Source organism: Nipponia nippon, unplaced genomic scaffold, assembly GCF_047370975.1.
Source record: "Nipponia nippon isolate SJK-2023a ecotype South Korea unplaced genomic scaffold, ASM4737097v1 scaffold_4, whole genome shotgun sequence".
Lineage (NCBI taxonomy): Eukaryota > Metazoa > Chordata > Aves > Pelecaniformes > Threskiornithidae > Nipponia > Nipponia nippon.
The window spans coordinates 5874657-5887369 of record NW_028262358.1 but is presented as its reverse complement, the minus strand read 5'-3'; the positions used below and the strand labels follow the sequence as shown (position 1 = coordinate 5887369).

General features: G+C 39.0%; 1 protein-coding gene across 3 annotated transcripts in view; it reads right to left on the bottom strand.

Moving 5' to 3' along the window:
* Positions 1–12713, bottom strand: part of PLCB1 (phospholipase C beta 1) — a 407361-nt gene that overhangs the window by 60824 nt on the left and 333824 nt on the right. For all 3 annotated transcript variants that reach the window (XM_009476210.2, XM_087775450.1, XM_087775451.1), the window contains 6 exons: positions 12212–12431; positions 8223–8403; positions 5949–6025; positions 5767–5856; positions 3415–3472; positions 2193–2279 (listed from right to left, as the gene is read on the bottom strand). In XM_009476210.2, coding sequence (XP_009474485.1) covers positions 2193–2279; positions 3415–3472; positions 5767–5856; positions 5949–6025; positions 8223–8403; positions 12212–12431 — 713 coding nt within the window. The remainder of the gene's footprint in view (positions 1–2192; positions 2280–3414; positions 3473–5766; positions 5857–5948; positions 6026–8222; positions 8404–12211; positions 12432–12713) is intronic.

Below are 12713 nucleotides of genomic sequence, written 5' to 3'. Positions count from 1 at the left end.
TTAAAAGAAAAAAAACAAAACAAAAAAAAAAAAACAAAACCCAAAAGCCCAAAAAACCTCATGGGTGTGGCAGTGTGCTGGCAACACTTCGTGAAACGATATTCTTCCTGGCTATGAGAGAGCTCTGTGCACAAAGTCATAACACAACAGACTGCGAGTCAGTAATAAATAACCAAATGACAGTGACTGATGATGGCAAATCTGTCTCCAAATGAATTATTGGTAAAAATACTAAAAATTCTTTCCCTCTTAATATATTAAAGTCTTTGTTTAGGAGTTGAGTTGATACTGCCAGAAAATCCTTTTAACACAGCTAGCATAAATTCTAGTGGGCGTTTGAATGCTGAAGCAGGAGAGACTAGCCCTGTTGAAAAAGCTGCCCCTAGAAAGGCTGCTGTTTGCATAAAATGCATTGGTTCTTCTCAGCTGGGAAATCATTTGATCTATTTTATATCATACACCCTGCCACTAAGGAAGCAAATATGGATATGAAATATGAACATGAAGCAAAACATAAAAAGAGACTTAATAACATGAGTAATTATGTTTTGCCTAAATCCTCTCACGCCAGCAAGAGGCACATACCATCATAAATTCAGCGAAGTCTGCCCATTTCAGTATGTGGGAAAGGAAAAAAAACACCACTGCAGCCAGGCCCTGTGAGGCACATTACTGCAGAGGGTTTTCTCGGGAGAAATTGAGAGCGCTGACTGAGGAGGGCTGATTACTGCAGCGCTTTAACTGATGGCCAGATGCAGGGGAAGACAAGGAGTCTGGAGCTGCTCTGTGCCATGACCTAATGCTTGGCACGTGGACAGCTGACGGAAGAGTCTACCACTACCGGGCCAGCACAATCTTTCAAAATGCGACCCAAGTCCTTACTGACAAATTTTGAGTGCTTTATGCTACTTCTCAGCAAATCGATACAGTAAAAAAAATGAAGAAAAAAAGAAGAAAAGACACAGACACAGAGAAGTAATCAAGTGCCCAAGCATTTGTGAAAAGCTAGTATTAGAAGTACTAGCAGATTATTCTCTGAAATTTAAAATTCCAGCATTTAAATACCAGTCGTCTTAGTTCACATCTGAGAAGCTCGTGATCCTACAGCACCAAATATAAAACATAATATTATGTATAGTCTTTACACCCAAATGCCCTTGATGTCGAAAACTTCCAGCTTATTTATAAACATGATTTTTAAAAGATGAAAAGAAAATCAGAAGCGCAAACGTTTTTCTTTTTCCAAACTACTGTAAACTTCTTCCTATTCAGACCTTAGCCTAATTTATTCTCTGGGTATTTCACAGAAATGACATGACAACAGTGATTAGCTGACACCCAATGCTAGAATTTAAGCTGTAATACAAACATGGAAACATTAGGACTGTGGACACAGACAAGAAATGAAAAGTGAAGCCTACAACACACATTTGAGCAAGTGCAGAAAAAATGAATGCAGACATGACACAAAGGGCTGTGAAGAATCATACTTGGATAAGAACTCTGCTGAAAACAAGTCTCCCTCTGTACAGAAGTCTGATTATATATAGCTACCTAGGTCTTCCGACAGAAAAATCGTGTACAAGTGGAGGACTCCGAAGATCCTCTACTGAAGTCAATAGCAAAACTACCACCAGCTTCACTAGGAGCAAGAGTCAACCCGCAATCTTTAGGATGAAAAACGGTGTTTCAGAATGTTACATGTAGGTGCAGTGCACAAAATGAAATAGAGGAAATCCAGCAAGCAATGCAGAATATTAAGCACTAATATTATGAAAACACTCATTGTTTTCCACAAAAATATATCCTCATCAATTATGACAAATATCTGCGGCAAGCATGCTAAAAAGATATCTCTTTTTCTTTTCACTGTAAACTGTGTTTTGTTTTTGTATTGCTAAAGCACAGCAGAGTGAAGGGCACACTCTGCTGGTCAGAAGCACCATTTACACTGGAAGCTTTTTAACAATATGAGTACTAAAAAATAAACCCCATTATATGACATCTGGACTTGAAGTGGTGCTCCACAGTAGGCTGCTACTTGACTTTTTTCATCCTGAATATTAGAGACAATGGCTATGATGCTATGACTGGACTTTCTCATGTTTAAATATCAGCCTACCTGCCGTAAGAACACCTTCTTTCCTGAAGGACATTTTTTAGCAGTACAACATAGTTCAAAAACTCTTTACCTTAGGCTTTTCATCCAGTATTTGCTGACGAATCTCCTTGTGTTTTTCTACAAGTTTCTCCTGTCTTTTACTCTGAGCATCTTCTAGCTGTAAGAAAAGAGCAGAGAATCTTTTTTCAGAGGTTGCACATCCTCACTTTCCCACCTCTTCCTCAACAAATATTTCATCCATCAAAATTAAAATGCTACCATCAAAAATATGAATAATTCTAATATAAACTTACACACCGTTGTCACAAGCGTCCCTGAGCACAACTGCTCTAACAGTTGTATGCAGACAATGTATCTCAGATTTCACACATGGGATTTAGAATCAGAAATGTCTAAAGGCCTTACTGTAGACTTTTAATGCTATTAGAAGTATAATGCATTTTTAAAAATCATATTATTTTGCTTTATCGTATGAGCTGTGCGAGATGGACCCTGTTCCCAGAAGAAGAGGATTTGCATACCAGAGTCCTGAATGAACATGCTGATAAATTTTGGGCCTCATTTAATAAAGCACTCAGATATGTGTCTGACTCCAACAGGAATTAAGCATACTTTATTTGCTAATTCTTTAGGTCGCTTCCTGAATCAAGGCCTCTGTGAGCAAAAATGGGCCAACTTTTGAACTGAACTATCTCTGCGCTGAAATTAAGAGAAAATTCAATAGCGGCATATGTTTCATAGTGATTTCACATATCAAAACACTGCGGTGTATACTTTCAGCCCAGTGTAAATGACCTATAGCTTCAGAAAAGCTAATACCTGTAATGAAATTCTTTGACTTGTATTTACAGAGCTCATAAAACGTTTTTTGCATTTCAGTAACTGTACAAATGTAATTAAGGTTAAAATGTACTCTGCAATTAAATGTTTATTGACTTTCAGAGTTCCTTATGCAATCTTTGCATTCATGAGACAGCAAGCCAATTAAAAAAATCGGTACATTTTCCATGACTAAACACAGGATATTCAAAGATGAAATCATAACTGTATTAAAATCTGCCCCTCTTAGCACCATCCCCTAAACACCGACTAACAATTAATCAGGATCTGTCTGAAATTCCAGTTTTCCTTTAACTGGAATATGAAAAGAAGTCTACACTGCATCTGTTAAAAATCAGCACTTGCAGAATCTTTATACCGAAGCTTAGAATCTTCAGTTTCATATGAACTAAAATACAAAAGCTGACATTTTACCCCCCCCAAATGAAAAATATACATATGGCCTGACATACCCGTTTTATGTACTGCACCACCTCCTGGATGTATGATCGAATCATTTCAGTCTTCTCTCTGGGGAGAAGCAATCAACAAGTTACTGTAGTCAATAAGATCACACCAATATCTTTTAATCCACCACAACTCCTTACAGAATAAGTAAGGCTGTGTTTTGAATGTATGGATCTGCCTACTTAACTTTTATCCACTTCCTGAACGTGCCTTTTGTAACAGGCTGCATCTTTATCGTACGAAGGGCTCAGACTTCCCCATGAGCTACCACAACAAACCCCCTGCTCTTTCACAACAGGCTTTTCCCACAGGGTACCGCCACGTCTTCAAAGTGATGGTGGTGTTCCTTAAGGCCCAAATGTCAGTCTAGGAGAGCGCACGATCATCAGTAGATGCACACTGCCACATTGTGGCACATTGTATGGTAGAGAAATAGTCTCTGTCCGCAAGCAGATACTGCTGGTGACATCTCAGAGGCAATGAATGGCAAAGCTTTCTCAAAGAGCAGGGCAGACTTGACTTCTGTCCCCAGCTTTGCTATGCAAACAACATAAAGCTGAACTTGGAGAAAATACTTGAACTTTAAGCGACTCAGTGAGATAGTTATTAGGTAATCTTTGGTCAAAGGCTGAAGATGAGATCCCCCAAAAGGATAAATGCACATAAAATAACAATTTGTGGATACTTGAGTTGACCAGATTCAGGACAGTACTCCAAAACCTAATTAGGGTAATTTCTATCTATTCAGGTGGCACTAAAATCTGACGTTTTTAGGTAGTTACACAATCCCTGGGTGCATGTAGGAATCAGAAAAAATAAGTAACAATACAATGTATTATCTCTGTGTAATATTCTTTCCCAAATTTGTGTAAAAGCTTTAAATAAACACAGCCTAGCCTGGATGACTCGAACGGGATACACCAGAAGGTCTCGCTACTCTCTGTCCTACCGCGAGAATGAGGACAAACTATGTCACTTGACAGAGGAAAGCTGAGTTTCCCATGTAGTTCCCATCTCAGCTTTCCCAAGGGCTCTTTGAAAAGCCTAGCAAAGGAAAGCCCTTGGGAAAAATGAGGAAAAAAAATAAAAGGAAAACAAAAAAGAATTTCTACTTGTCTGTTTCTGAGCCCCTCTCACTAGTGTCTCATTAACCTCTCAGCGAATCATTTCCTATTGCAATTGATTTTAACATTTTCATAATGACTACTTTTTTTCTAATATGACTTCCATGCCCTCTGACCAGCTCTAACCATATTAAGTATTTCTCCCTTTATTCATAATCAATTACTTTCATTTTGTTATCTTTTTTCTAGGATGTTCATTAAAATTCTGTAATAACAATTCTTAAATTTTCTGATGCGGTTCACTCTGTGTGTGTGACCTTCTTTCAGTGTCACCAAATACATGGATACTATGTTGAGAGGCTCCAAAACCTGTATAAACCTTTTTACCTGTAGAAAACCAAACCTAGTTGTGTCTTTGTTACTTGGTAAAACTCAGATATTCTGAATTTTTCTTTTTTTTTTTTTTTGTTCCTCCTGCATTTTTAACAGTCCTTAAATGTTACTAAAGACTGGTAACAAGAATATTCCAGCAAACAGTGCAAGATTAAAATGCTCCATTTTCTTTTTGAGCTGCTTGCCAAAACAAATGAAGGAGGACAAACAAACCTAGATGCTGTGCCCTTGGGAAGAATATAATCAACTTGCACAACTACAGTTTGTATTGTCTGGTGGTGCATAAACGAAATTAATATTCCTGTCCCTGTTCACAAAAACTGCACCCTCAGAGCTCAGCTTTCCTCTCCCTTCCGCCCAAAGTGACTGCACACTGCATACCACTGTCACTGGAGGAGAATCAGTAGCGCGGCATCTGAGGGGAATTTATCACAGAAGTAGAGCAAACCTTCCAGTGTGTTGCTGCTATCTCTTCCGGAGAGCAGCTTTAACAGAGTTAAGAAGAAAAGATAACACAAATAAAAATCTGAGTTAAGGTGAAATCAAACCCTGCAGGAACTGAAGCCACTAAGTCTATTTATACTCAGAGGAATAGTGTCTGGATTAATAGCATCTCAGTGAATCACTCCATCACGCCACTCACAGGCGTGTCCCCAACCCACACATCAGCACCTTTGCGCTGACCCAGACTCTCTATTCTCACAGAACAAGAGATTAGATTAGTCCCAGGAAACAAAATTAGTATCAGCGGAAGTAAGGAGGACTCACTGCTCTGGTGAGGTATTCGTCTGACTAAAAGCTGCCTTGTCTTTACAGTTGAGACCTTTCTTTGATTTTCCAGTTGTGAAAAATCTTGTCTCCTCATAACATATAAGGATGCGGATCTAGGGATATACTTACTCTTCCATTTGATTTTTATCCTTGGACTTTGCTTCTGTGATCTTCTCCTGCCTCTTCTTGTCCATTTTTTTCTTCAATTCTTTCTTTTCTCTAAAGCATAAAACATAAGGGCAAGTTCAAAACGTATCTAAACAAAACCAACACAGGAGTAGTAATCAATTATAAGGGGAATAGCACCTTACTTTTCACATGTTTCTTTCAGTTTCTTTAGCTGGCTGTTCTGACACTCCTCTGCTACATCTGTCAACTTCTGAATAAGCTAAAAAAAATCCCAAGAAACAAAAATATGTATTTTCAGCTAAACACCATACATGCATCTAAGTTTCCTCAAAAGTCTGCAGCAGACATGGAAGTGTTACACCATTCCCCGATTAATTACCAACGATCAAAAGCCAGTAAACATTCTTATTAGCATAAATGCATTCTTAACTTGCGGAGTCTAGCCAGACTTGTGTATGTCCAATTTACACAGAAACTACCACTTCTCTGTACATCAAGGTGATATAGTTTCAGAAGAGTAAATGTAAATCCAAAATATATTTTGCAGATTTTACCTTTGCTAGGAATTGAAATGCCTACGATAATTCATAAATGGTCACAAAGTGAATTTGCGCAATATAAATTACAAACTGAATTCCTGTGTCACTGAATATTCAAGGTTTCGTGCGAGTGTTGAGAACACTCCTCTTGCATTGAGCATTATTACATGAACAGCTTGGATTTCAGGGTGGTCAGGTGGATATTGAAAATTCATGCGTGATAGCTAAGAAAGCTAATTATAGATAATCATAGCCTACATTTTGAACGCAGAATGACGGATTCAAAAAATCCGAGTCGTTGGTTTGAAATCTGCTGTGCAGTGCTGGGTCCAGTCTCATTTGGCTTGGAACTGCTAATAAAAAGCATGCTTGTGGTGATGGTGCTGCCAGGAGAGGACACATGGACAGGGCTTGTGTGCAAGTTCAATGAATGGTGAATAAAAGTGGGAAATGGGACCAATTTGGTTTGATCACCCCCTCTAGTTTAAGTCTGATTCTGTAAAACCATCCTCAGGATGATGAACCAGAGGATGTATAATAATGCCTAGCCGGTCTAATCCAGCTTTTCATTCCTTAGATAAAAGAAAAAAGATACCGACAATAGCCTGTCCTCTAAAAGAAAGACATCAGAAAGAGTCTCTTGGCAGCAAGGCAGATTTTAATTGGAATATTAACTCCTGCACAGCTCAGAGGGAAAACTGTCTGAATGTCCTCTGCTAAAATATGCATTTATCCTGACACTACCTAACTGGACCATGCTGAAAATGTAACCTTGCTTTGAGAAATGCCATTTCCCATTTTGAAATGAGAAATGAGTTAGCTTATAATATCAACTCAACTATGTGGGTCCAAAATGGTTTGTTTTCATAAAAATTAAAATCCCTGAGATGCAGCCAACAACTGGTACTTGAATGTGGGCTCTCTCCCTGCAGCACAGGTAACCGCATCCATGCGCCCACACTGGAGCGGCTCCCATTGGGTAACGCTGAAGCGATTCACATAGAACTGGTGATAAACAGGGCACTGCTTGGGAACTGCAGCACCCGGCTGTGATCCATGGGAATGAATTTGTGAAAAGGCCTTGCTGAGCAATATCCACACATATTACTCCTCCGACCTGCTCTTTTTGGACAGCAGGGCAGAGCAGACAAATCGCTTCATCCAACAGTAATGAGGCAAAACATCATATAATAGAAAAAAATTGAGAGAGAGGATTGTCTGGAGTTGAGAAACAGTTTGCACTCCCGTAACACCCTTTAAAAATGTCCTTTTCTGCCTGAGAATATCCATCAGCATCAGCTGCCATCTGCCCAAGCTCCTCTATTTCAGCTCAGAGGGCCTATGATCTTGCTGTAGTTTTCAGCCAAACTCCAGCTGTAAAAACACAAGCTGGCTTGGACCGATGGACGCAAAATATTTCTTCATCATATACAGATTATGTCCTGCATCCCCTTAAAGCATTCATCTGCAACAGCAACACTGTTTGGCACAACTCTGTGCCCCAGGGAATGTTTGAATCCATTTTCATTTATTTATTTTCATGGTGTCTTCATTTATTTTCCAGCTAATCCTGCCTCCTTGAGTGTTGTACGTTTAAAGTGGCGGAACAAAATGGGAACATCATCCGAAAGCTGCAATAAACTGAGACTTACGTAACTATAGGTAAGGACTCTCTGTGTTAGCAGTAGTAATAATCCTGTTGCCTTTCTGCTTTCCATCCAAAAAGCCTTCCAAGTCGTTAGAAATGTTAGTGACAAAGTGACACAAAAACCCCTTGAAGTTGCAGCAGACCACAGGGAAATCAAGCTCTGAAATGGACTCCAAGTAAAAGGAAGCCCCACTTAATTACAATGTCATGCTGCTTTCATTACTCGCCCTGAGATCACTAAAGAAAAGCAGACAACATAACAAACGTACCAGCTTAATGTGCTCTCGTTTCTGGTACTTTTCACTGTAATACTGCTCCTGTCGGAGATTTAGCAGCTGCTGTTGTTGCTTCTCCTTCAGCTCAACTAGCTTCTGGGTCATTTCAGAGTCGAGCGCAGCTAATTCCTGTTCAATAGTTGAAGAACTGTGGTCTGGGCTGCCTGTTTCAGATCTGCAAAGACATACACACACCACTGAGGTCTAAGTCACGAGGCATGTACGCTCTGCCCCATATTTAAACCTTGTTTTTAAGGCAGCTGGTTACATGTAGCCCATTAAGAAGTTTCTTAGCACCACATATCGGGCCAGAAGATTATTTTCATTCTAATAAGTCCAATAATTTCATCTTTTAGGAAAAAAATAGCGTTAGCAGTTTATTAATGGGATGGCTAATGCTCTTAAACCTCATTTTACTAACCCATTACGGTGGTGTGAACTGGACTTAGTATAAATGAGCTAGAGATGCAACTGCAAGATTTCCCATAAACAGATGCCCATGGAACTTGTTTATCCACTTCCAGACGTGAAACTTGAACTTCAAAGCTGCCCAGTCCTCAGCAGAAACGGTGAATGCGAAGTATGTTGAAAACCGAGTCATTCTTACATACACTTAGCAATAAATTTAAGAGCATAACTTTACATCTGTATTTAGAAAATGCTTAAAATGGTAGGAGCATCCCTTTATTTGGTATTTTCTCCCCCCTTCAGGAAATGCCATGCATAGCACACACAGAGGAAAGTGCTCTATGGACTGCTGACTTTAGAAGGAAAGTTAACAGCCCAGGGGGGAGTAAACCTCAAAAAGGCAGCACATAGGAGCAAAGGAAAAATATAGTGAGGAAGCTAAAAAGCAACACTTAGGAACAGTTTTGGGGTTTTTTTTCTTTCTTAAGACAGAAGGAAGGATAGATGTAATTGTGAAAGGAGACATGACGTGACAACACTAAAGTGTTCAAGGGAAAAATAAGCAGCAAAAGCAGTATCGTTCTCAGGCCAGCAGTAAACTAAACCCAAGAAAAACATAAAAAAAATAAATTATGCTGTGTCCCTGCTCTACTGCTGTGTTTACTGCTGTACTCAGGTGTTAAATCAGTTGCCTGGGAAACCTCAGGAACACTGCATGAGATGGAAAAAACAGCAAAGCCTTGAACAGAGCGGGCCGACACTGTGAGAAAAAATGAGTTTGCTACTCAGAAATTTGCAGAGATTACAATGCAGAAAACTTGCTACACTGGCTGCCTACCTTTTCTCTCCCAGGTTCAAGTTTGCAGCTGCTGTCAATTAGAGTAACTTCAACTGAAATACTGTGAAGCTGCTTTCATCAGTCTGAGGATACGAACCAAGGTAGCCTCTTTTTATTTCTTGTATTTTTATTGTGTTTGAATATTCTGCTAAGAGGTTAAGCAGTGTCAGTGTGATAGGTGAGGATAATTTAAATACAGAGCCAGAAGACAGCATTAATGAATACTAAAGTCAGCATATTATGCCATTACACTATACATTTTAAAGCTGACATTGCCCTTGTATTTTTGGGAAAAAGAAATAAGGCCTATTTCTGAATGCTGGCTGAAATACTAAGACTGTGTTTTAGTGTTTCAGCCATAATCATTAAAGAAACTTCAGAATACCACCAACAAAACACTTCTGCATGTGTATAAATAAATACTTTAAACTTCCTATAGACAATGGCTTTACTGAATCTTGGCCCAATTTTAGACAAGGGCATGAAACATGGATTGCTTCCGACAAGAGACAACACATTTGTATGGCAACCTGATACAGGGACTCCCGATGAAGTAGTAATTTATATTTTGCATTTACAGGCAAATAGCTTCAGTAATAATTCAAAATGATAAAAATCACCTTTTTCCTTGGGATGCAGTATTCTATTAGAAGTCTTCTGCTTGAGATAATACATACTTGCAACTTTGAAAATCCCTACAAATCTCTTCCTGCCTTTTTAAAATTCAATCTCAGATTTTTAACCTTCAGATTTCTTTGTATCTGCACATAAAACTTCACATCTCTGAAATCACTGTGACAGATCAACCTAATAGACTGCAGGGTTTTATTGCCTCCTATCATGAATGATTTATGGTCAGGTCATAATGAAATGAAAAAAGAAAATCCTTTTTACTCAAAGATAAATGAGTCATTTATTCAGTTTGTTTTTCTGCTTAAATTTGAATAGAATATGCTACAGAAAAGAAACATGGCATTGTTTTGTCTGCCACTATCTGTCGCACACATTGATGATGGAAAATACAGTGGCTAAAATACCACTGTGTGTGCAGCTGACAACCAGTCTTTGAGGGAGTTTGTTAAACTCAAGCATAGAACCCAGAAGCCTGAAAACTGGCAACAGTTACGGCCAGCTGAACATAGATATATTCTGAGTGTTAAGCTCTTATTAAGCCCAATGACATTCTGTCATCAGGCAGGCATAAATGAATAAGCTCCTTCCTAGGGACAAGTTATGGCCTGAATCCCAGTCACTTAGAATGAGAGGTACTATCAACAAGGTTAGCAGCCAGAGCATGCTTGCAGCCTTTTTCTCTGATGATCTCCTCCCAAAAACTATCAAGTAATTTTTTTAATGTTCATTCAGTGCCTTCATATTCAACAACTGCAGCTATATCAAGTCTATGTGAAAGTTAAAGGACTTTTGTGCTTATCTAATTACTTTAAAAAATAAATTATCTTAAAATGAAAATGCTGCGTTAATGGGAGAAATAAAAATTTAGGAGGGTACCCCTACCTGATCATCATTCAGCTGTGACAGTATCAGACACTGATTGTACCTATGTGTGCATGTTTTGCTAGGAGTTAAGAGTTGATCTTTATTAACATATAGCTCCTTACCATATGAACAAGACAATAATTGCGGAAAGATTAATGAGTCATGACAGTCTTTGCATTTCAAACTGATAAGGATAAATACAACTCTCCTTTTTTGTTATTATCTAAACAAAGAATTTAAAAATTAGATCAGCACACACAAAGAGATAGGGCAATGCAAGATTTAGAAAGAGACATAGCACAGAAGGCATGTGCATGCAGAGGCAAAGCCAAGCAATCATTAAGAGATCCCCCAAGTGGTCTGGATCAATCATCATTGAAACAGTAGTCAGATGTTAATAACTTTCAGGTGTTTCTTTCACCTAATTATACATCTGATGCCTTCTACTCTAGCATGAGATTTTTCCAGGGCTCTAACTTGAAGACAATGCTTTTCATCCCCAAATTCAGAATATCCGTTTTACCCATAAATAGCAGAAAAGAGGACTAAGTTTTTTTCCTGTTTTGACACTTGGGTCTCTTCCACCACCAGACATCACACTGTGGTGTCTCAGAGTAAACCAATTGCTTAATATGGGCAGGATGACCACGTGTGCTGGCTGTAACAACTTCTCCTTGCTCGAAAAAGGAGCTACATTTGAAGTTTGAACTGATACTCCTCCTGAAGGAGGTCAGCATGGGAGAAGATGAGGTGCTCTGATAAAACGCAGTTGACTTGAGTACAAAAGTAAAACACTTTATCCAGATAGGTTTGAGTTCTTTCACGCTGCAGTCTGGTTCCTGAACTGTCCCGGTACATAGGGGATGCCCCCTCTCATAGTTTGTGATTAAGCTCACTACTAACCACTGGCTGCTGTTGCCAGTACAGCTGAGTCACCTACCCATACCAGCGGTCTAGGGAAAGTCCCAAGATAAATATTGTGTGCCCTCATTTGCAGGGAGAGAGGCATAACATGGTGAACAACTTCTCTGGCTTCTAGCAGAGAAGCAGCACATCATGGAGAGGTCTTTTTCTGATGATTTCCCTATCAAAGACCCTGACTTCATTTTACCTAGGAATCTTGCTGCTTTTGATTTTTTTGCTGTGCTCTAATGTCAGCTCCATATTAATTGTCTACTATAAAAGAAGACTTGAGTAAAGATCTCCAATACCAAGAACAGGAAAGCTACATTCAACATACCTTTTCTTACTGTCTCTTTTTGCTGTTTTTTCTAAAACTGCTCTTCGTCGCAGGTAGTCGTTCTGGATTTCATTATACTTTGCAGTGTGCTCTTTGATAAGGTCAGTGGTTTTCTTGTGGTGCCTCTTTACAAGGTCCTTCATTTCCTTGTAGTGCTTCTTCTGAAGCTTAACAAAAGACTTCTGTTGTTTTAGCTCCTCAATAGTCTGTGCTTCCACTTCTACAACGACAGTAACAAAAGACACTTCAGTTTTCTAATGACGTACGATTTCAATCAGAGAACCCAAAAATTGCCATTAGCAGGAATGAAACAAAGCATGCTTGTTTACTGCTGGTAAGTGAAATGTGCTAGCTTAAACTAACTGAGTAGACTTATCTGGAAATAAGAACACCAAGATGTGTAGTAAAATAAAACCCATGTTCTTTCTTTCCTCAACCCCTTTCAAATGCAAAAGATTCCCATCAGCCCAACATATAAAAACACGATCCTGCATAGATATGG